Genomic DNA, 25,583 nt, shown 5'->3' with positions numbered 1-25,583 from the left:
TGGTCCCAACCTGTTGGCTTGTGACCCCTTTAAAATGATGCACTGTCTACTTAAAGGGCTCACATATTCCCATCAAAGAGTGATTTTCCCCACTAAACCTCTGAGTCTTTCATTTGATAAATTGTGAGGGGCCCAGAGAGGTAAAACTATCCAATATTTCACACACAAAAACAAAGATAAGAGAAAAATCCCCCAAATTAATTCAATTTCTGCAGCATATCAAAGCAGCTGACATCTGCACCACCAGTGCTTAAAAGGTTCATGTTAATGTTGCAACGCCTCCTGCTGTTCATATCTTGACAATGTATGTACCATGTGGTTTTGTATCAAGCTGTCTCACAGTTAGGTAACAGTGCATGTAATAGTGGTAGCACTAATCGGTTGCATGGTCAAAACCAAAGACAAAAACTGATTCAAATGCTGTAAGTTGACCTTGCAGGAACAGATCTTTCATACACATCTTGAATCAATTTTATGTCTAGATGAGATTTAACTTGATCGCATTTGTGCCTGGTATTATGTACCCTCTGCAAACACACTGACATTGAATTGCAAGTGAGTATGTTCTTGCATGTGTGTGTGCATAAGAATGATTAATGCTTTTGTCCTCTAATCAAATTTGTGTATTGGTCCCACTAATATTACATGTTCTGTCACTTGTGGTTATGTGAATTGCCTGTTCAAATACTCAGTGCTATCGCTCTCTCTCTCTCTCTCTCTCTCTCTCTCTCTCTCTCCCACAAACATACACACACACACACACACACACTAGTGTGTGGAGCATTTTCTGAACTGCATGAATTTGTTTACTCAATTTTTCATCATGTCAAAAATGATATTTTCCTATTGCAGAAGTGCTTAACCCAGTGAGTAACTGACAACCAGATGATGAATGTATTGACAAATGGAATTTTATTTTATTTCATTATTTCTTTCACAGAGTTGTGGGTGTGTATTTTGCAGTTTGTCAGTTCATGTTTTCAACCCTAATTTATGCTGTTGATGCAGTTTGATGTCCACTGCCCTGCCAATCACTCTGGTCCTTTCCTCTTCACCGCTCTCCTCAGCCTCTCAGTGGCAGGTCAGTTGGGGAACATTAATCCCACCTGTAAAACACACATCCATCAGCATGACTAAGTGATGACTGACAGCTATCAAATACACTAATCATCCCCACTGAAAGCAAAATTTAGGAGGTTGAAAACTTGTATTCTACAAATGGCTGTTTCACTTCATGTTTCAGCATTTGAGCTTGTTGTTTATGTATATAGTTTTAGGTTGCAGTTTGCTGCTGGTGTCAGTGATTTTTCAGCTGTATTGAGATCATTTCCTTATTCCCAGCCTTATTGCGTGGCAATAACTGAAATCATACAGCATTATAAATCAGTGCATTTTAGCAGCTCTTCTTCATGTTTCCTCATCCCTTCTGAATTTGGCACGTACTAAAATCCATCTAAAAGCATTTTCTAGTATGGTTTTCTTTTGAGGTTTTATGTGTCTCTTTATGTGATAAATAAAGTATTTCCAGATATGTATTTCCATTTTTCACTAATATAAAAACTGTTATAAAATAATAAATAATATAATAATAATTGTAGAATAAATAACCAATGATTCTATGCATTTTAGTTTTGTTATGCACAGGATGACAATCTCCTATCATCCCTTTTGAATCCAACAGTTTAATTCCACTGGATTGAATTTGAAAGACACATCTGATAGGACTCTGGGCTGTGAATACATAGCATGACTGTGTCTTGCCATGTAGTGACATTGCAGGAATTAGTACCTTGTCTGGGCTCATATTAGGACATCCCCAGTTGTACAGGTAGTAATGCAGGCTCTTGTCACTGATGCTGAACTTCAGCTTCTCCAGGAAATTCTTGTTATCCATCACATCGAGAGCGGAGAAGATGTCAAAGCCTTTCTGTCAGTGAGAGAAAAGAGTGTTTATTTTGTCATCACACAAACCAAAAACACTTTTCACTTCTGTAAGAAAAATGTCAATAATCCTAATAATTTTAGGCCAATTAGAGGAAATAAATCCAAAATAAATAAATAACTCACAGATTTAGCGACGACCACTGTGTCCTCCATGAGGTTGGCCAGGTCTGTGGCAGAGGAGGCAATGTAAAGGAGGTGAGCTGCTCTCAGGTCAGTGTGGACCGGGTGATTCAGCACCTTGGAGGAGACGCTATAGAAACTGACCACATCTGTCAGTGTGCCATCATCCGCCTGTGTGTGAAGAGTAGAGATGAGTGAATTCCTATAGTAACTACTGCAGTATAATATGTGGTGTTTTTTTTTATATATTTTTATATTAATACTGAAAATGTCCAAACTGAACAGTCAGACCTCCACCACATAGGTGTCAATCACATTCTCCTGTGGCAACAGCCAGTGCTCTACTTCCTGCAGAGACAAGACGGGGCTGAGGTGAAACTTGCTGCTGTTTGTCTGGAGTAATGAGTGTGTCGCCACAACATCTCTTTTGGTCATGGGGCGCAAACCTTTGGTTTTTGTCACCTTGGAGAAAAAGGGAAGACAGAAATCGCAGGGCAGATTCCTGATGGTTAAAATCATTATCTTTTGATATTTTGTATGTATCTTTTTGCCGGTATGTATCTTTTTGCCAGTCCAACATTTTGGTCATCGTTTCTGGGCCAAAGTCAGACTGTAGTGCCACTAATTGGTTTCTGTCTGTAGGTGGCAGCACAAACTAACCTCAGGCAGGCGGTTGAGCTTCAGGGCTCTCTGCAGGTTCGTGCTCTGTCTCAGACCCGGGTATTTGACCTCCATCAGCTTTCGGGGATTCAGAGGGCGATGCCAGTATCTGAAATAGACAGTGACAGTGCTTCATCAGAAAAATAGCAAAAATACAAAGATATACACACATATCTAACTGAAGAGAATTTGTAGCCCCCGTTGTAAGGCATTTGTTTGAAATTGCTTGTTTTCATTTAACTCTTCATAGTGTTAAAGCTTGGAGAAGGGGTTAACTGGTGTTATGGATTTCAAATGTTGTTAAATAGGAGAAGAAAAAATAAATAAGAAAATAAATAAAGCAAATGATGAAAAAAAATCAATTTTGAAAGCTGATGGCTCATAATGACATGCTGATAATTATGGTTTCAGCTCCCCTTCAAATTAAACGTGCATCAACCCTGTGCAGCAGCTACTACCTGCAGGAGCTGAGAGGTGTGGGCAGCACTATGCCAGCTGTGTAGACAGCCTGGCAGAGGCCCCGCTGGTTGACCCGTCTGGTGAGCTCTCGGATCAGAACTGGAGTCATCCGCTTGAGGCGCAGCTTCTTATGAACACACAGGAATTTGACCTGTACCATCCGCTTCTGCCTGCAGAACACGTTTCAAGCATTTGCTTTGAGACATTTGCAGGGAAAATTGCTACAGATTTGTTGATGAGTGCTCAGAATACTAATATTACTCATTGGAGTTCACATAAACACATAACTTTGCATATATTTATGAGCTACTCACGTCTCATACACGCGCACATCAGCAGGAACAGCAGCAATGAAGCCAACTAACTTCTTATTGGCGTCTACTCGCACAGCACAGTGCCACTGGGCCAGCCAGTTAGGAAGCTGTAAAGCCCTAAGGTGGGAAAGAATGCGAATGTAAGAGTAGGTCAATAAACTGATTAATTGCAATTTCCGATGAAAGAATTTTAGCATGAGTCGACTAGGCTGAGTGAATAGAGCAGCTCCTGTTAACCCTGGGGCCAAGAACCTGTGCCAGTTCCTGCAATGTTAATTATTAGTTTCAAAGTAAATGTTATTATGTTTTTATGTAAGTTTTCCCCAAAGGTGGAGATACAATTTATGCAGATCACATAGAAAAAATGCAGCAGTAAAGAGATTAGAGTAGCAAGTATTTAAAAGTGGGAAAATTATCTTCTCTTTCAAAGACACTCAGCGCTTTAATTTCTTCAGTATAACTCAGTGGCACCATCTCCACTAGATGCATATAATGGTGAATAAAAGGTTTAAAAAAGATATAAATACCAAAAATCTAGAGATCAAAACATGACAAAATGCACCTGTGTGCTTACCATTGCAGATACTCCAGAGAGAAGTTAAATCTGATGGTGTTGTCATCCTCTTCCAAGTAGTTCTCATTCAGTAGAGTGCGGAGCTCGTTCAGCTGAAATGACAGGTGGAAAAGCTTTGAATCTGCAGTAAATCTCAGTCAATTCTTCCTGAATTTCATACAGAGAAAAGTTTGCCTGCTGCAGCTTGAGCTAGAAAGTTAGCAACTTACCACTGTATGGCTGCTCAGGTCCAGAGTATCCCAGGAAAAGCCTTGAGGCAGAGAGTAGGGCTCTTTACGGACACTGACCTCATCTTCTACTATTGGGCCATGAGTTGTAATATTGTCACCTGAGGAAGTAAGTATAAAAGATTTCTATTTCAGAATGCAGCATAGATAACTTTATTCTCAATATTTTAAACGTAGTGAATGATGTTCTCCGATTAATGATGTTTAAAAATGTATACTTTTCCATGTGACAATGCTAACAGAGCATTACTGGGCTTTTATTTTATATAAAACTGTAGACATAAGGCCTGTAGACATATTCTAATTTCACAAAATTAGCATGCAATGTCATACACATCCTGTGAGCGGTGGCGAAAACAGTGGCTGTGTACAGCGATGTTTCCATACGCAATCCCAATATTGTTTGTATCATGTCCACTAACAGGAATCCATTTATGCCCACAGATGCTGGTGGTGAAGGTAGAAATGTGCCAATAAGATGGCAGAAGGAGCCCCTGAGTGGACATGCATGTAAGTTTTGAAATACACACAAGATAGATTTGCAATAGTTTTGACTTTCAGTATTTCTTTATAGTGAAAAGCAAATATTTTAACAATTAAAGAAGTAGTAGTTGTAGTCGTTTTGGGAAATGTGCCTATCCATTGTCTTACAGAGAGTTAGATGAGAAGATTGATACCGCTATCGTCTCTGTCTGTTACATTTAAGGCTACTGCAAGTTAGCTTAGCTTAGCATGAAGACTGGAAACGGGGGGAACAGCTAGCATGGCTCTGACCAAACGGTCACAAAATCCACCTGCCAGCTCCTCTAAAGCTCCCAAACTGCCATGCTATGTCTGGTTTTTCTAATCCATGCAGAGAAGAAAGTAAGAGTAATCCAAAATGTCAAATTATTTTGAGTATCTAGAATGTTTCTGGAGGAGGAATTACTGCTCACCCAGTTTGGGGACAGGCTGTGTCTCCCAGAAGCGGTAGGTATGCCTCTTGGCCTGCTCCAGGGTTTTGGGCAGACTTGGGCCCAAGGAGAAGAGGTGAAGGGCTCTCTGGATCTCCTGCTGCTTCTTTTCTGGCAGAGAGTCCAGCTAGAACAGAACAGCACAGGCAACGGACAGGTTGAAAACTGACATTTGAATACAGATGCGTACGATTAAAAGCACAACACTTTTATGTGTTTCATGCGTGATTGCTGTAAAGAACATCTAACTTGTAGTTTCTGAGAGTACACATACAAATAAAAATGAGCTAACACATCACTGAATATATGGACTCACACTCTCACAATGACACAAACCATTGCAAATGGGTCTCTGGGTCCCTCTGGTCTCCAGGCACCTTCCTTCTTTTGCTTCTTTTTGCTCTTTTTTAGACTTCCACCATCATCCTCTGCGAGCTTCTTATCACTGAAAGGCATATTCATGCACTGACATCCCTGTATGTGCTTGTGTATCCAGTCTAGATATTCAGATATACCGTCAATTGTACTGAAAACAGAGACGACCGGTATACTTACAGCGAGTTTGAATCAGTCATTGTCAACAAGTGCAAGTCCTTGAAAGCTGAGGGTGAACTGGGGTGTTTTCTGATACATTTGTGGTTTTCAAGGTCTTATCTCAGCGAGCAGTGAGGGGAGGAGAGTCGCCGCCTCAGTTACCAAACCCAACTCCCACCCAGCCGATAGATAACTGAGAACAATACTAACAATTAAATATAACTTCTCACGGTCTTCATATGTCAGACAGCTGCTGGATAGAGCCCTGCGGCAGATTAAAGCTTATAACGGCTTGATCCAGGGAGCAGATTTAATTGGTTGAGTTTGTCTAATTGCAGGGTTCCCATACATTCTACTATTTGAAAACCAACACTTTTTCCAGAGCATTTTATCTTCAGGACTTGATGATCGTTGTCAGTATGTTAACAGTAGCTCAGCGATTTGACCATAGAGTCGTTGCCAAGTCATTGACAATTATTCAGCACAAAAACAAATGTAACCTTTTAAGTGACCTTTTATGATGTGTTTTATTATATAGTAATGACAAAGGAAAACTTAACAACTAAGTAAAAAATTATACAGAGGGTTGCATTTATTTAATTTTTTAAAATAGCTTCACATCATACCAATCATTTGGACAAACAAGCCTTTGATAAACAAGAGAAGATACTTTTGAAAACAATTATAATTATTATAATTATAATCCAATTCAGCCGAGAAATTCAATTCACAATATATAGGTTTATTTCCCAGTGATGAAGGATAAGGAGATTTGTATGAAATCAGGAGTAGCTACCTCTTAACTTTCAAAGTAAAAGTTCTTTGCCAAAATAAAATATGCCTTAATGAGGTTTTTTTGTTTTTTTTTAACAAAATAACACAAATGCCATGAGATTAACATGAGATAAACATTCATCCATCATCTATTTGGCAACCTCATAATTAGAAAAGGGTAGAGCCCCTTCTCTAATTATGAGGTTGCCAAATATTGCCCCGCTTTACTCCTCAGGTCTACTCGTCTGCTGTAAATCAGTTAGGGACTATATAAAATACATTACATTGGAAAGAGAGAAGACAAACACAGGGTTTTTTTTTCTTTACTTATTGGAGAGTAGCATCTGCAATTGCTAGATTTATATTTCAATTCTTAATTTTAATTCTCTATTTGAGATATATTGTAATACATACATTAAAAAAACTTTTTTAATGTATTACAATAAGCTTTTTTTAAAAAAAAAAACAACAAATATATGTGACTCGTCACATATGGATGCTTGGTCAGGATGCCTTGGCATCTCTTCTTAATGCACTGGGAACCCATTTAGCAGGATTTTTCAACTTGTTGGGTAGTCTGATAGACAAACGTTGACTGTTGAACATTGAGGCGTGAGTCACGGAGACCACACCTGATGTCTGTGGAGGTATACGTCCCTTTAGTTGAACAAAATAGCCTGACAACTGGAAAGTAATGCTTTCATTACCAACTTTACTTACCTTTCCTGACAGTTTGTGCATTTCTGGCTTTAGTTCTGGTAAACCACTTCAACAAACAACTTCAACTATCAGCTGATCATTGTTTGGCAACTCATGAGATTGCCAGTTATATTCCAACAAGTTGGTTTGTTAGTTGGACCAAACGATCCGACAGCTCATGAGTTCTCCCTGCTGATCATTCATAGCATGATGGCTAATAATAATTGTGACATCTCATGCATCGTGCATCCTCTGTTTACCCCAAGGGAGGTTTACTGGAGTCTGTGACATGCTGCTTGAATTCATTTGGGGAGCATCCTCAAGATTACTAAACATTTGTGCCAAATGCATCTGTACAACCATTTGTGCTACAAATGGTACAATCTCCTTTGATCCCTTCTTAGCTGAAACATGCAGTTTATCTAAAATAGAAGATGATATATAGATGTGACCTTCATTTTTTTTAAAGTGCAGCCTGGAGCTGTTTTTGTCTCCACTTCATATTTGCACTGTGGTATTATCCTGTCACTGGATGCTTAATGTCAACAGGAAAAGGATGCTACCAACAATTGTTGGACCTTTCCATCTATAGTACTAGTGCAGACCAATAACCTGTATACCTAAAGCTCATAAACAACTGTTGAATTGACAATAAAGAGGCAGAGGACAAGAGAGGAGAGGGCAGAGGAGCACATTCCTCTTGAGGCTCAGGTGTTTCAACACAATGTAACACACAACATGTTCCACCAATTACTCGTGGTCAGTGCTCTTTTCGTTCCAGCACCAAGTCTTAGGATGCAGGCAGGATGACTGTCCTGGTGACACAGCTGGCTCAGCTGCACACCCTGGGGGCAGCAGAGGGGCAGAGGATGAAGACTAAATGAAATTTCCAATGGAACAACACACAGCACGTCTCTGGTGAGTTAATGCAACATCTCATACATTGTATGTCTATGTCTATCTCTATATCTAGCAGTCAGTTTTGTTTTGTTGTGGTTGTATCCAATTTCTGCCGTGGATCTGAAAAAGACTCAATTTCTCCCAGAGGTTATTAAAATGTAATCTTATAACTGTTCTGGGACTCTCATGAGCTACCTCAAAAACCCACTTGAGTTTGTTGTCATGTAGAAAATAATTCACCCATTCTGTCTGTTGCGAAGGCAGGTAAATTAAGTTGAATGTATTGATGATTTCAACATGGCGATTACTGTCATACTTCACTGACTGACATTAAATTCACAACCTGATTAGTACTGCAATTTACAACATAATCATCGATATCTGTCAACTGTGGCCGTCTGCCTCGGCTGGCTGGGTTGAGAGAGGAAGAGAGAGAGAGACAGTGGAAGCAGCGGGGTGGTGGGAGAGGGGGAGACTGGGGGCGGGGGGGCAGGGTTCACAAGTCCCCCGATGGGTATGAAGCTGGGGGAAGCTGGGGGTTAGTGGGAGTCGAGGCAGGGGATATAGAGGATGGACTGTTGTTGGACATCAGACAGAGGATGTGTCCCAGCAGCACACTAGCCTCTGTAAGAGGCACAAGAGTCTGGATTTTTCCGTAGAGTCAGCTGTAGTTGAGACTTGGATCTGAAGAGGAGAAAACCATAAGGAACCCTTGTTAAGACAAGTTCAACTCACATTCTTTGGAAAACATAGTGATATTTATATGGAAAATGATCAGTGTTTGCTGCTTTATGAGAGAACATGAACTCATGAAGCAAGTTATGTTGATAAGACAAAAGATCAAATTAGGATCCATCATAGACGCATGACTTACCTTTGAGACAGATTGGCACATGTTGGTGCAGAGGGCAGGTGAGTTCGGCCTCAGTGTGGCCCTCTCAAAGATGGTGTTGATGACTCTCCTCGGTCTCCATTTTCAGCCCCTTCAGCTGTGTTATTGAATCCTGGAGGGTTTCAGGAATTAGTCTGTTAATGATGCTTTTCACACAGCTGAAGATATCTTTGGGCTTCTCCTGCTGGTTCTCCTCATGTTTCACAGAGGGAGCTTTTTCTTTACGCTCCCTCTGTTCGGGCACCTTCTTCGTCCTCCTGTTGTTGGTTGGACGTCTGGGCACTTCTTCTTTAGAGGAGGCTGAGGAGTAAACAAACTGTACGGAAAATAAAACACTTAGTTTGGTGCAAATTGGTTTAGTGCTTTTTGTGAACTGCAGCTGACAAGAAAAAACAGACACAGGTGATGTGACCTCCTTGGTGGGGGTAGAAATGAATGGAAATAGTATGACTGTTTAAAGATTCTTTAAGGGCCACCCTGGTGGCTCACCTGGTTGAGTGCATACCATATAAGCTCAGTCTGTACCACAGTGGCCTGTGTTTGAATCCAGCCCGGGCCTTTTATTGCATGTTGTCCCCTCTCTCTTCCTTAACTTTTCTGTCTCTCTCTCTCTCACAGTCCCTATTACATTAAAGGCAAAAATGCTCCAAAAAAACAACAACAACAAAAAAAACATCCTCAAAGGTCTTTAAATGTGACTCCCACCGCTCACAATGAATGACACAAACATAGCTACTGTAGTCACTTGTTTATTTCTTGTAATATTGATTATCCATCTGTTTAAACATGATCATTCCATAGGTGGACATATTTTGATGATGATCAAATCCATTCCTCTGGGTATTTCTTATCTACAATAATCAAGCTGCTCCTGTTGAGACAAAGCAGCTGTTATTAAGATGAGACTTCCAATCATGGCTGTCCTGACCATGTTTTATAATACATTATTTTAATTAATGATTCAGATTTTTTTTTTCTCAATTGTACATCTTAGCTTGCACACTGTGGGCCTACACCAAGAGAGAGGATGTCGGTGTGAATCTTTTGTTCACCTGCTAAATATCAGTGAAACAGATGCAAAGCAACCTCTTTGTTCAGTTTTCTACAGGTTGTGGCTCACTCGCTCTCAAAGCATTGAGTGGTTTAATGGAGCACAGCTGTCATTCCAGGACCAAACATCTGGATTTATGGCTGATACCTGCTACCTGCCTGGCCCTGCACATCAGTGACATTTTGTTAATATCAGGGCAGCCTCATTGTTTAGTCATATAGGCTTTCACTGGTGTTTTTATGATGGATATTTCTATACAATTTGTTGTGGTAATATGCCATTGGTGAGATCTGAGCAAAGCCCACAACCTGTTTATCCTGTGAGTGACAGCTGCCTGGGCACAGACTATTTAAATGTTTCGACTGCGACCGCCTCCTGTTCAACAAAGTTCTGCAAATTAAACAGCAAGAAATGCATTATGTTAAAACATTATTTACTGCACCTTATCTATAACTGTGCTCCAGGCCTTTTTTATTCCAGATACTCTATCAGTTATCATGTCTTTTGCAAATTGCATGTCATTTTTGGATTAGCAAATAATTAACATTTTAAATTTTAGGAAGTATAACTTAATCCCTAAAAATGAATGTCACATGTTCAGACCCAGGCCTGTAGATGGCACAAAAACACCTGCAATAGCAAAATACATCACAATCCCAGCCAAACAAACTGCAGTATGGCAATTTGTTGCTCTCTGCTCAGGGGATGAGGAACCAAAGGTAGCCTATGTTTGCTGTGTGTGTGTGTGTGTGTGTGTGTGTGTGTGTGTGTGTGTGTGTGTGTGTGTGTGTATATATATGTGTATGCGAGTGTAGATGTGATCATGCAATCGTGTGTATGTGTGTGTGTGTGTGTGTGTGTGTGTGTGTGTGTGTGTGTGAGTGTAATTGTGTGTGATTGCGTTGTGCTGATGCCTTGCAGTACACACACACTCAAACACACACACACAGTCAGAACCGTTTCTAATCTGTAAATAGATCTGTATTGCTGTGATCTCTCTGCTGAACAAGATCCTCCTCGCTTTGCCTCGCTTTCTCTTCTTCTTCCCCATCTCCCTCGTCTGTCTCAGTGTCTGTAACTCCGTTGTTTGTGAGATTGGATGAATGAGCGACAATCCTGGCACCTCTCTTTCTCTCTGCTGACTCTTGTCTTTCAGTTTTTCTGACTCACTGTCTCTCAGATTATTGTTCTGTCCTTGTCTCATTCTCTGTCACTTATGCATTTCTTTATCCAAACTCAACTCAACTCAATTTGTCTTGACAGACGACTGTCAAATAAGTCATCACTCCAACTATAGAGTAAATATTTCTAAAAAACTGCAGAGTAATTATTAGACTGTCTATGTTTTGCATTCAGCTTCAATAATCAGTGGATTAGATGATAATTGACAAGGAGTAAGATTTTTTCTTTGCTTTTTTATGTGTCTGTGTGTTTCTGACTGTCTTTGTTTCTCTCAGTCCACAGTGGAGACCCTTTTTATCTCAGTGTCCCTGCATCTGATTACTAGGGGAAGTGGACTGTCCAACATTGGTGTTTTGCTGTCCGCTATTATTTTTTTGAAACTACCACTAGGGGGCACCAAAGTCGATTTGTCGATTTTTCCCCGGAGTGACATTAACCATTTATTTAAAAGTGTTAGCAGTGCACATTCAAAAGAATCATCACGTAATTTAATTCATGGTTTCATCCAATCTGTATGTGCATATTTACCGAGTGTGTTGCAGAAACATTTAAACAATCATGTCTTATGACAGGATGGAGGCTATGCAATCTATCCACATGCTTGTCAGTCATCTTGATGGACTGTCTTCCTTGTAAAAACGTCTAGCCTGAGGCTGAGCTAACTGGCTCCCCACAAGGGTGATGATGAAACAAACAAAGAAGGGATTTCCACATGAACACATAGACTTAGATAGATATATGATATATCCTTTGTTATTTTTGTTGCTTTGACATTAGAAAAAATTCATGTTGTAATGTTACAGGTAAACTGGCTTGTGGGATCCACCACAAGTTAAAACTTTTTGAAAATCAGCGATAAACCCAAAACCCCATGGTTAAATTGGAGAAGGCAGCACCAGTCTCTCCCCTGCCTCTGGAATTACTGCAGGCCTGGTTTTCTGGGTCCTAATCAACATCTTTTCATCAAAGAGTCCAGGACGCTACTTTGATGTTGCCAACAACTCAGAAAATGAAACGGGTGGTTTTGTTCTGATTGGCGGATCCTCCCTCTTAAATCATGCAATCGCGGGGTCTTGTTTGTTGATAATATTTGGCCATGTTGCCAGCCATGATGAGCAGAGCGAACAACAGTATTTGCATTCACCTTCCACTAATTACTGTTATCTCTCTCTCTCTGCCAGATTTTGCCATAGAGCTTTCAATATTGAAGCTGGATGGCTGTGCTGTTGGCAAATTGTCATTTCAGAATCAGGTTTATTGCCAAGTATGTTTTCACGTACAAGGAATTTGTTCTAGTGAATGGTGCAGAGCGCACCAAAACACCGAGGCAGCCATCTGCGGCGCCATTTAAAAAGGAGGAATGGGGAAAAAACACGTGGAGAGGAGAGGAGAAAAAATAACAGAACCCAAACTATACTCCCGCCTTTGTCCATCCTTGTGTGGTTAAAAGTCAGGCAAGCAGGATTCAGTGTCTTGTTCAAGGACAAGGTGGAAAATGGCTGTTGTGGGAGATCGAAACATTGACTTTACAATAATGACCATTACATCTGCAACCATGGACAACCTCCATCTCACCTTTCCTTTCTGTCTGCCTTTCTATTGCTCTCTCACTCTGACTCACTCTCTTGTTCTCCCAACTCCTGAAGAGGAATGTGACAGAACAAGGAACAGACACACTGTACCTGTCTGGGTTTGTATCTTCCTGAGATGTCAACTCTTAAGGAGGACACCTGCAAATACTTCAATAGTCTTAACTACGATTAAAGGTCCCATATCTTACACTTTTCCATAGTTTTATTTGAAGTTGAAGTAAGTTGAAGTTTTGAAGAATATGGTTTCATATATATATCCTATCTCGTGCCTCTCTCTGGAGCTCTTGCAAGAACAAGGCATTTTGTGTCTGTCCAATGAGCCTGTCATCTGATTGGCTGGCTGCTTCCTGCAGTAACACATGGCCAGGCCAACCACGGGTAACTGACTGATTGAGTTTGGAAAGACGGTTACAGGGTGAGAGAGGGAAGGAGACTGTGTGTGTGTGTGTGTGTGGTTATGTAATTGTTTCACTCATGTTGTATCTGTTCCTGCACTAACATTATGGGGCCTCACCTCCCAACTGGGGACAAACAGCTTGTCTTCATAAGGTAAACCATTTCAGTTTAGGGTTAATACCTGTTTTTTGGTTAAGGTTAGGTTTAAATTTTGGATAAGGTTGGGTTAGGGTTTTGGTTAAGTGTGTATTTCGGTTTATATAAGATGATTAAGAAAGGCCATAATTGGAAGAAAAAACTGTGAGTTTTAACACCTACTGTATATGATCTAAGCTACTTTTCACCTATAGAATGATCAAATTCTTCAGATGAAAAAGAACTGCGTCTGGAAGCCAGATATGACTGGTCTTCTGAGTCCCAATCAACAAACTATGAGATTGTACCGTTCATCTCAATTGTAGTTGTGAATGTGTTTAATGAAACTGATTCATTAATGAAAATGGCTTTCAGTCTAAATATGGACAATTTAAATGGGACAAGGCAAGTGATTTCAACACTGAATCAGATGAGCTTTGTCACATGAGCTTAGTGTTCATAATCTATTACAGCATACATGTCTCTTCACTTCAAACGCTCTGCCACTGCCTCCCCGACAATTACAAAACAACCAGCATGTATCTTACTCTAAAAATCATAGCCAAGAATGAGGCCGCAATAAATTACATCAATTGAAGTACACATATGTATAAAAATGCATCACTGTGTTTGCTGAGTAAATTAATCTGTGGCTTCCTTTTTCCAGAACCAAACTTGTCAAGTAGAAAATAATAAGACACTTGCATGAGCGTAGTGTGAATATAAACTGTAATTCATTTGTGCTCAGAAACAGTAACATCCCAAATACAAAATTCATCACTAACAAGTAGCTTACAGTACACATATTATTTAGCTGTAGTTCAAAGTACACATTTCACTTTGAACACATTGAAAATACGCTGTTCAAAATGTGTTCTTCGCTGTTACATCCTGTTAATCCTTATATCAGCTCAGCCAGTCAGTTTCAGACCTCAAGAGTAATTTCGCTCCAGTAAATAAAAGCAAGCGGTGCAAAATTCAATTCATTGACTCACGACCAGGACTGAAAATTTAGGAGGCAAATGAATTTCATGAGGAGAAGCTCCTCTTTAAGTTCATCCATTGAAGCAATGGATGAACTTAAAGTTGTTCTGTCTCCTTATTGCAATTAAATGCAATTTATTTCAACATCATTACAAACGGTTAATGTATTTTCTTAAGGAAATGATGTGAGAGTTGGATGAGAAGAAGATTAATGCTACTCTCATGAAGCCTATGTCTGCTAAATATGGAGCTACAACGCAGCAACCAGTGAACCGAGCTCAAGGGAAACAGCTAGCCTACTGTCCAAAGGTAGCAAGGGCTCGTAAATAGTATGTTATTTTCAGGGCTGCTGTTAGGGGGATCTTGTAGCCAGGCTAGCTATTTTCCCCTGTTTTCAGTCTATATGCTAAGCTAAGACAGCCAGCTGCTGGCTGTAGCTTCATATTTAAAGGACAGAGTGGTATCAATCTTCTCAGCTAATGCTCGGCAAGAAAGCAATGACGAATATTTCCCAAAATGTCTGACTATTACTTTAGCATTTTTTAAAAAGTAGTTAACCAACTTGTGCATCAGTTTGTGTTACTCACTACTTTATTTTTCTCTTTTTAGATAAACAAATTCCAATTAAACTTTTTCATCAGAGGAATGAGTTTCGTTTTGCATGATATTATTATTTGTAACCATGGACACTAATGTACCGGCACATACATACAGTTTGTGCTGTGTCTGTTCATGCAGCTATATAAACTCCCTGTCCTTCTTCACTATATTCTGAGCAGAAAACAAATCTTCTTTTGGATTTTGGCCATGGTGGTTTGTACATTCATCAATCACTTCCATTATTCTAGCAGCCAAACTAATTTTGTGCTGTAAGTGAAACTCCATATGGTGGTTTGGGTATCTGCCAAAGTGGCCATAGAAGTAGATGAAGCTTAACAACCACAGTCAAATTTTACTAGCATTTATTGGCTGTTGGCTCATATTAGTTTCCCAAACTGATTATGTGCGATTTACCTTATGCGGGATGCAACTGGAAAGAAAACGAAAACAGGCACTTACTTCATTCAGTGTCACAGTGCAATCTAAAACCTGCCAACAATATCCTGCCATGTCTTTATTTGTATTTGGTTCTATTTCTTGTCCTATCTATCTTGTTTTTTCTCCTCCTCTTACCTGCATTTATAATCTTTTGAACATGGTGAAAAGCCTGTTTAAGAAAAGAACTTTATAAATACATTTTGTCTGGCACCAGAATCTCCAGAAAAATGTAGTACGCCATTTAAATCAGCTAGTGACCTAACTTTGGATGCTGCACCAGTTTTTGAGGAGTGCCAAAGCAGAAAATTTTAAGCTTGGAGGAAAACAATTCTCACTCTGACTGCAGCAGAAGCAGCCTTAGGGTCAGACAGATAACTCTGCTTAAGTTCAGGAAACAGTTTTGCTCCATTTGGGACATTATTTCCTCCCAATTTCATCACAAATCAGCGTGACAAAAAGTGCAACACAGAGACATACCTCTTATTCTATTACTAAGTCTGCTTTTAGTTTCAAAAATAATTGGACCATCCCCCAGATCACAACAATCAAAAGTCTTTCAAAAGTTTACTGTAATCCCATCAATCTGTTACCTGACAAACTCTGTTATTACATCAGTTTAAATATTTCATCTTAGAAACTAAGCATGATCATACTCTTTTGGAAAGCTTTGAGGTCAGACGGACAAGTCTGTTTAAGATGACTGATGTGTTTGAGTTTGATTTACTTTAGATAGATTAGCTCCAGTCTTCAATCTGAGTTTCACCACAAATCAACATGACGGAAGGCAGAAGAGGCAGATAAACTGAATAAATAAAAGGAAGAGTGGGTAGAGGAGAGAAAGGGCTGGAATTAATGAAAGACGAGCTGCATTATTGGGAGTGTCAGGCTGCATGTGACTCAGCAGAGCGCTTCGCATGGAAAATGATGGAACGGTTCATCTTGATTTATTCGTGTTTGTACGTTATGCTTTGATGGTTGTGTGTACATGCAGTACCATGCGCTTGTTTTCACACATTTTATCACGCGTGTGCATGCATGCATCGGATGCCAAACTGTGAACACGTAAATTGTGTTTGTGTGTGAGAGAGATAGCGAAGATGCTTCTGACAGGTGCAGGAATGAACACTTTTTGAGTCCACACCTTTCACTGCTGTTGTGACCTAAACTGAACTCTGTGTTTGCATGCCCAAATGCTTCCCCTTCAATATAAAAGTCATGATTCTCCATGAAAAGTTAAACAGGTTTTTCTTGTGAATATTGGTGTAAACATGTATTTAGTGTAATTGGTGGAAAATATTTGTCACAGAATGTGAGCATGTGCATGTGTGTGTGTGTGTGTGTGTGTGTGTGTACGCACGCATCCCTGTGTGTGTGTGTTTGCCATACAGATTAGCTTCTGATCCCTTCGTAAACCAGAAATCAATAGGTCTCAGTCCGTATTCACATGGTTAGACAGACAGTTCTGCTTCAAAACAGCCAAACATCACCTCTACTCCACATTCAGAGCACACAAATGTCTTTATGACATCCATGAAAGACAGAGAGGAAGAGAGAGGCAAAGAGCAAGGAAGAAAGAAAGAAAAAAAGGGCAGGAGTGAACAGGTCTATTTTTGACAACGGTAAAAGATGTGGAGCAACACACAAAGACAGACACACGGACAGAGAGCGAGAGAGCAACAGAGCATCAGTCCTTTTTCCTCATTGGATGAAAAAACAGAGGGAATGAGAGACAGAAAGAGAGAGAGAGAGAGAGAGAGAGAGAGAGTGAGCGAGGGGAGAAAAACAAGAAAAAACACAGATTCATAGTGTAGAGCAGTTTTTGACATTACAAAGACAAAGAAAGGAAGAGACAGAGGGGTCAGAGTAAAGACAACTGAACAATGGCACAAAACAGTAAACAATTTCTAGTTTTCTGTGCCGCACATTCAATCTAAAATGCACACCGTGTTACATCATGGTCATAATTAAAGGAACATTTTCATACACATAATTGCTGCTCCTGCCAGAATCGCCTGACATACCTGATTGTGCTGCAGTTCCCAATGCTTTTACTATAGCTGCTCTGAATAGCATATTTTACATTAATACCCAATCAAACAGTGGTACAGTGGAATTAATTTGCACAAATTCATGAACTAGAAAAAGGAGCAAGAGGCACGGTGATGTAGGGACTGCTAGCATGGATAATTGATGAACTACCGGACTGTAGCTTATGAGCTAATGGCTAGCAAGCTATGAAAATGCTAGCTCAATTAGCAGGCTAACAGTTGTCGGTCAGCAAGGCTGTTAGCGAGGTCACTGACAGAACACTAAGTTCACATAGTTTACTCAAAAGACGTATTTGTACCGTTTCTGACTGATTTCTTCATCAAAGTTGAGCAACTCATTGCCAGAGATTCACATGGATTTACTGTGTCCCTGCAATTGAATCCACATACCAGAGCAATTTCATTGAAAAGACCTGATTTTGCCACAAATGTAACTAATGTAATCTGGCCTTTAGTCTTTCCCACAGAGACTGATGCACTTTGTTGAATGTCTTAGGGGCTTCTTTATCTTCTTCTCTTGAAAGTTGGATATAGTTTTATGACTTGCTAGTGTCTAAGGGGAGAACGCCTGGGTAGGGATGAGGTAAAAATATTAAATAACAGTTCATTTGTCTCTCTCTTCTTTGAACTTAAACATCTAGCCAACACCAAGTGGCCATTAGAGGACTGAAGCTTCTACTTCAGATAGCCATGGTTAACAGAGGACACACCTGTCCCTCCTATTAAATCAAATCAATACTGTAACAGTGTGTGACTAATATTACCGGAGAAAGTGTCAGCATTGGTATAAATGTAGTCATTTATCAGTGGAGTAAGTATTGCAATATATTTCTGTATTGATTTTTTATCTCATCCGCCGTCTTGCATATGTGTAAATGATAGCTTAAGTGTGGTGCTGGTGGGAAGGTCAGAGAGTTGTCAATATTAAAATGACCCTTTCCATGGAAGGCATAAATTTGCTCAGTAAATGACATGACTATCTGCCCTTTAGACTATTAGATATAATGTGTAACAAGCACACACATTGCCCGGCAGTTGGTGCCCGAGGAGAGGTCACTGGGTCATTAAAATCCAAAGGGTGCATCCTCTGAAGAGCGCAGAATTGCTGAGAGAATATGGTGGTAGTCCACTTTACATATTTTGAAGTATGTCATGGTACAGCTGGGAATTTCAGTGTAACCATCATGAAAAGGTCAGGGGGTAACCAAAATCAATTAGATTCACTTTCTTTGCGGTAGGAATTGCCTGTCACCCTAATGGGAACTTCATTATAAGTGTTTCAGGTGTGTCTTGTTATGAACTGGAGTGTTGGTCAATTGAGTTGATGAGATATTTTACACAGGACCAAAGTGTTGGACTGCTATACTTACAGGCTGACTGACTGCCCGAGGGACAATGGCATCGAGTCACATATAAGCACAGAGTCACACTTGCAGTCACACACTCTCACGTACAACCATACAGCACACATATGAGTCTACACACATACAGACACTTGTTTGTGTATGCATATGCATGCAAACAGGACACTTGTCTGCACACACACAAACACAGGCTGTATTCAGTACACGCAGGGATCTTGTGTGCTGAGCCAGCACTGGCACATTGGGACTGGCAATGCTTGGCTGAGTGGCTGGCAGAGACATAGGGATTGGCATGAGGTGACTGAATGAATCTATTGGAGTAACAATGGGAGTGGTTTTCAGGCATTATTTTAGAGGAGAAAGGAAAATTAGGTTTAACTGTTTCAACTACAGCTGAACAAAACAGCCTGCAGGACTTTCCCGGTGAGTATGTAGGGTCCTCTGCAAGACCACCTGCTGTGACTCATTATCTCCAAACTGAGTACATTAGGCTGCTAACCTTTTGCCAATGCATTTTTACGTTTTCAGACTGATGTTCTTCCTTCGAGATTGTAATTGCTCTCCATTCACTTCCAAAAGTGCTTGAGATAATAATCAGTCAATGGACATTTTGTCACCTTTATACTTCATGCAATGTGAGTACAATTGCTTGCTGAAGAATCTCTCTCTGGATGAGTTCAATTCACTGACGTTTGAGTGAGTTGCCAGACAGCAAAAGTTTGAAACAGCATATAATCATATAATCAGGTAAGTATGGCTGTGCCTCAGGAGGCAGAGCAGGTTGTCCACACAATTGGAAGAGAGAAAACTTTTTCATTCATAAACAATGACATGGATAACAAAAAATCACCTTGAAAAGTTATCTGTCAAGTTAAAATCTAACCTGATGAGGATTTGTGCACTGAAACCTTATATAAATCGTTTTTTTAACTGCAAGTGTACAAGACAGCATGTAGGAGTTTTTTGCTTTTTTGGTCTTCTTTGACACACCCGTCGATTGACAGGTGTGCAAACGATATGCTTCATATGCATAAAAAATTACACAGGCAACAAAAACAAATCACTTTAAAAACTTGTCCGTCAGTTTTGAGCCTCTGTCAGTTGATTTTCAAAAGTCAGAACGGTTCTACTGATCAAGCTGCTGAATTCAATATTTATCTATGTATATCAGTGTTAAAATGTGAAAATATGAAGCAACATAAGCTGAATGAAAACATCATCAAAATGGCAGAATTTGGTGTAAAAAATTTCCCTACAATTGGCTCTGTTTTGTTACTTTCCACACCACACTATCTGGAAAGTTGTCCAAGGACTAATCAAAAGTGTATCACAAAGCTTCAGTGCTCTCTCGTAAACTTGTTTTACCTTCATCAGAAAATCTGGAGACCGCTGTTATTCACCGCCGGTAAGAAATCAAATGCAGCAAATATCAAAAATTAGATGCTTTGTTTCTTCCTGTGTGAAAAGAAGCCGTGCTGGGACAATGAGTTAGTGCTGTTTTTAGAGTCACTGCATCAAAAGCTGAAAAGAAAAACGCAGTGGATGAACAGCACATGTGAGATATCCTCTGTAATCTTGTCCTGACACAGTGTCACCTGTTGAAAAGTATCCATTCGTCTGCTCTGTGTTTCTGTCTGCAGAATAAATTATTTGTTGGTTTAAGTATATAGCTGATAAATAGTGAAAGTAAAATAAGGCCTATAATAGGACAGGTTATCCTGTACGATTTTGAAAGTATATAATAGAATAGGATTTGAATTGGTATTATGGTTCCTAAGGGCATGGGTAACGCGGACCTTGAACTGAAGGAGCTATAACACAAAAACTGGAGCTTCAGAGGGTTTTGTGGCGACAGCATGGATATTCTGCTGTAATAAAAGCTTCCTCTTAGTGTGGGGAGAAGGGATCCTTGAGTTTCTAGAAGATTTGCTTCCTTCTCTGGCTCCCAGCTGATTTATTCAGCACAAACATTATAAGAATGAGAAAGACAACAGGATGAGACAGCATGCAACTGGGTAAGCCACACACACGGACACACAGAAACATCAACACCAGCACGCCCAGAATACACAAAATATATGGGTACACAAAAATACATGCCCACAGGCTCACATACCCACACATAAACTGAACTCTACACAGTCACACATGTGCGCACACATTATTTTTTGAAAACACAGTCACAGAGAGAGAAATGGTTGACACACGCAATTTGCCGGTGACTGTGCAGTCCAGCATCGTGTCAGTGCAACTAGCAGCAGGCTTGGGCTAGGGACTGCCAACACACACACACACACACACACACATGCAGAATTAACACAGTCTCACAGGGGTGGCAGGAATGAGAGAAACAGTGAGAGAAATATGTTTGTAGTCTGTATATTTTTTTGGACTACCTTCACTTAAGACCACAGTGGAGTGATTTCAAACCAAGAATTTCCCCTTCAAATGTCATGAATTCTCGTGGTGGTGAAAGGTGTTGTTCACAGGGAATGCAAGGTGAAAGTGCTTCACACACACCAAACAGTAAATGCAGAGATACGGGAATAAAATCAAAATGGAAAAATCAATGAAAAAAAAAAAAAAAAAGTCTCAAAGTGAGAAGATGAGATGTATCATTTTGTAGCTGTTCATTCTTAAAAACTATTGACTATTGAAAATAAAACATTTACCGCAGTCACAGCCAGTCTTCAGTGTCAGCAGTTCATGAGCCCATGATCCTTTTCTGTCACTCAGCAGTCGACAGCACCCAGAGGAATGGATGCTGGTTGACATTTCTTGAGTGAAAAATTAATGCTTTCCCAAACTGTGCTACTGTAAGACTGCCACACACTCATGTACTTTACACAAAATTTACACTGTTGTAGCCAGGGCATACATCTGTACTACTGGTGCAGTGGCTGATATAGCTTTATAGCACAATTTTAGATTTCTAGAGCTACATCACTCATATGGTGTATGGTGAGCACAGATACAACAAGGTAGGAGCAGCTGAAAATACTGAGCATCTTGAGTGCACAGGGAAATGACAGAGCAGCATCCCTTTACTTGCCAAGGCCTGTCTCCAGTGGTGGAAGACAAATCTTTTGTTTTGCTTCTATGTCTTTAATTTCTTTTCTTGTACTGAAGTTAGCATGCTAATCAGCGAGCCCTGTCATTTTCTGTTACCGAATCACCGCAGCCTCCAGGCTGCCCTGAAGAAGTAGCGCTGCTCAGTGGGTGTATTATAACCTCCAGTGCTTTAAATGCGACAATGGCCGAAGCTCTTGGCAAGACTGGTAAGTAAACAGCTGTTTACGCTGGCTATGTAGCAATAACAAAACTTACAAATAGTTCCTTTAGGAATATCAAGAGGGCTTCAGACAACTATGAAAACTATCTGCACTGTGCCAGAGAAGGCATTAAATAAAGGGGGGAAAAGGAAGACATTCTTTGGCTCTGATACAGCACAAGGATGCCAGCCATTGATGATGGATTGAGTTTATGTTGAAACACCCCCAGTGGAGTCTGCTTGATTTGCAGGGAGGAGAAGAGGTGATGATGGTGGGGTGAAGTGGCTCTGGAACTTCCAACAGATGGCTGAACATAAGAGATGAGCGAGGCAACTGGCAAAGGGCGATTTTGACAATTGAATAGTTATTAGATATTATTGGTTTTCCCACCATGGGGTAAAATAGGTTTGTTGAGCTGTGTGTTAAAGCGCGCACTGCTGTAGGGGAAGTATCGGTAGAATATGTGAATCGTTCTTCCCAAACTTTTGGTTATGAATTCCAAATGTGTTACACACTCAGTGTGTGAGTTCAGTTGTTAATACAGAACAGGGGTCAGTCAGATCTCATTCTTCCTCTCCTTCCCCTTTAGAGCTTGATTCTGTTTACTCTCCTCCTCTGTCCTCTTTCTCCTGAGATCTTACGCACTGATCCACTCAAACTCAAAAACACAAAACAAATAAAAAAAACAAAAACAAAACAATTTGTACAATTTCAGTGCTTCATATATATATATATATATATATATATATATATATATATATATATATATATATATATTTATATATACACACACATATATATTTGTCTCTCTTCATGCTATTGTTTACACAGCATTCACACATTACATCCACTCTCCCACCTCATCCATCACAGATGATCCAAAAGGGACCAGGACTTAATTCATGCCAAATCCTGCTGGCAGAAGATCCAGGACCCATCTCTGTTGCACCATCTGATCTGGCAGTTTTGACATTCAACCAACATGTAGACAATTTAGTGGGAAGAAAAGTAGTTTCAGGATAATGATGCAATTGCTGCTCAGTAGATGATAGCTACAAAACACCATGTGTCAGATTTACATGTATTGTGGGAGTCCTGACTACAAAATGTTTAATGAAATGCTAAGAAACAAGAACACAGACATTGAATATTGAATAATGAAATGATTGAGTAATGTTGGCCAGTAACAAAGATCTTCAGAACTCATTTAGGGGAAAAAAAACACATTTTATTACACTATGAAACTATTACTTAGCATCAATCAACCATAATTCTAAATCAATATTTTGCACTATTGTGAAAAATAGATTGATTATCAGGACATACAGTACATGGAACTGACTTGTGAACAAATATAACATCATAGATGAGGAGAAATTACTTTTTTTTTTAAATTAAAGGCCTCAGTTGGGCTCAGTCAGGCCCAACCAGTCACCTGACTGCTAACACACATACTGTAGTGGTAAAGCTGAACGAACTAAAGAGGCTGAAGCCAAATATCTTTGTAATTGCCAATGCATCCCATGAAAAGGCCAAAAGCAACAATGCTTTAGTTCATCTCCTAAGACTGTATGACTTCCTTAGCCTGTCTGTGGCTTTACAAGCCAAGGCCATTCATTGCCACTGAAGCTATCCATATTTTTTAATTGTTTTTATTTTGTTATATCTCTGTCCTTACAAAACTAGATGGGACAAGGAAAAAATATCACAACCATCCTTAAAACAGATCACAACAAATGTCTTGTTTTATTTTGAAAAAAAAAAAAGGCTTAATATTTCTGTAGCTGCAGCTGACTACTGTTGTTTTTGCCAAACATCACTACAACAGCAGTAAATAGAATATTTTCAAAACAATCATTAGGATATGGTGTAGTAGTTAGAGCAGCAACCCAATGCAGAGGTGTGTTTCCACTAGTTTCTGAACAACAACTGAGTCAATACTGACTAATACGAATGCTGAAAACAATAAGTGAAAACTAATGTTACAAAGTGGTTTACAGAAGACGCATCCTGTACAAGCTGTCAACTGTGAAACCTTTTCTGTATTATGGCAATTAAAAAGAAAACACTTGTTGTGGCCACATCCAGCCTTTATTTTGTAAAAGTGTCAGCAGCTCATGTTCCCATGATCCTTCTCTGCCACTCAGCGGTCAACAGTGCCGGGAGGGCAGGATGCTCTCCGCGGCTGAGGGGGCTGAAGTTCAGCAATAACAGCTCCAAGAGGGACGGAGGACACCTTCAAGTTCAGTCGCCGTTCTTAAGCACAGGCGACGTGCTATTTTATTCATTTTATTTGTTTTTGTTCTTATTTATTTTTATTCCTTAGCCCGTCAACAGACGCTTGTGTTTGCTAACATTAATTTAGCACTAATTATTGCCACCTGTGGAGAACCGCCGGTCACCTGACAGGAGAGGAGCTTTCCATCGGGATCCCAAACACCGGACGTCCACCCCTGTCACATGTTGTTTCCAAAGTGCATCGTCTCCTGCAGGCCTTCAACCTCAACCTCGGATAAACCAGACTGTCAGTATTCATTTGAAAGAACTGATTATATTACTGGCGAAGACATCAAAGGTAAGCAATATAAGCTAGTTTACTATAATTATTTTAAATGTCGTGTTACAGCTGGATTTTGTGCAGAGCAGTAAATACGCAGCCTAAGTCACAGTTGATATAAGGATGATGCTGCTTCTGCCGAGTGTGTGTGTGTGTGTGTGTGTGTGTGTGTGTGTTTCTAGTCTAGTTGGCTGGTCGATTGTTTTGCGTTGGTGCTTGTAATGTCTCTTGACCATTGAAAAGTATACTTATTATTACCTAACTGAAGAAGAAGTAGCACTTAAGAGCCTAGATCTTCCACAGGCTTATCACACCTGATTTTCTGTAAAACCAAACATCATTTCTTTAAATTTCAAATAAGAAATAGAAAACTCCCAGAGCCTCACTAGCAATTATTTTATTATCCTTTAATCTGCTCTTTGTTGTATAAGAAATGTCAGAAAATAATGGAAAATGCACAATTACTCTGAGCCCAAGGTGATGTTACCAAATTCCTAGTAATGCCCTATTGAAGACTAGATGGGTCATGATTCTATTATTAAACCAGACAATTAAAACAATGAAATATAAATTAAAAAAAAAAAAAAAAAAAAAAAAAATATATATATATATATATATATATATATATATATATACACACATTTTATATTGATTCAAATAAATCACTGTCAACTGAAATAAATATTTTAAATATTTAATATTTTATTTTATTTTTATTTTAAATCTTGTAGGAACATATTTCAGTATGTACTTGTCTATTTCATTTTCAATTATATTAAGAATGACCTGGCTAGTCCCTGATACACTCTGACAAACAGTTCTACCTGTAAAATCATTCAGAGAAGCTGGAACTACAAAATGTCTGGAATATTATTTAAAATGTATTGATTGTGAGAGTAGATTATTATTATTAT

General features: G+C 39.6%; 2 protein-coding genes across 2 annotated transcripts in view; one reads left to right on the top strand and one right to left on the bottom strand.

Moving 5' to 3' along the window:
• Positions 1 to 893: 893 nt before the first annotated feature.
• On the bottom strand, positions 894 to 5,936 carry LOC139608654 (glycylpeptide N-tetradecanoyltransferase 1-like). The gene is made up of 12 exons (XM_071462617.1): positions 5,807 to 5,936; positions 5,588 to 5,696; positions 5,234 to 5,378; positions 4,281 to 4,399; positions 4,072 to 4,163; positions 3,498 to 3,614; positions 3,183 to 3,353; positions 2,725 to 2,833; positions 2,356 to 2,526; positions 2,068 to 2,235; positions 1,790 to 1,927; positions 894 to 1,106 (listed from the first exon to the last, which is right to left on the bottom strand). The coding sequence occupies exons 1-12, from the start codon at positions 5,824 to 5,826 to the stop codon at positions 1,083 to 1,085; spliced, it is 1,383 nt and encodes a 460-aa protein (XP_071318718.1). The 5' UTR covers positions 5,827 to 5,936; the 3' UTR covers positions 894 to 1,082.
• Positions 5,937 to 23,991: 18,055 nt separating this feature from the next.
• The window catches only part of LOC139608268 (protocadherin-15-like), a 278,991-nt gene continuing 277,399 nt past the window's right edge, over positions 23,992 to 25,583 (top strand). The window contains exon 1 of the mRNA XM_071461819.1: positions 23,992 to 24,687. The gene's annotated coding sequence lies outside the window, so the exon portion shown is untranslated. The remainder of the gene's footprint in view (positions 24,688 to 25,583) is intronic.

The sequence above is a fragment of the Trachinotus anak genome, unplaced genomic scaffold (genome assembly GCF_046630095.1).
Source record: "Trachinotus anak isolate AG129_WGS33_773 ecotype Australia unplaced genomic scaffold, CSIRO_AGI_Tana_v1 ptg000025l, whole genome shotgun sequence".
NCBI classification, from domain to species: Eukaryota; Metazoa; Chordata; class Actinopteri; order Carangiformes; family Carangidae; genus Trachinotus; species Trachinotus anak.
Note: the sequence above shows the minus strand (reverse complement) of the source record. Positions and strands in the feature narration are given on the sequence as shown.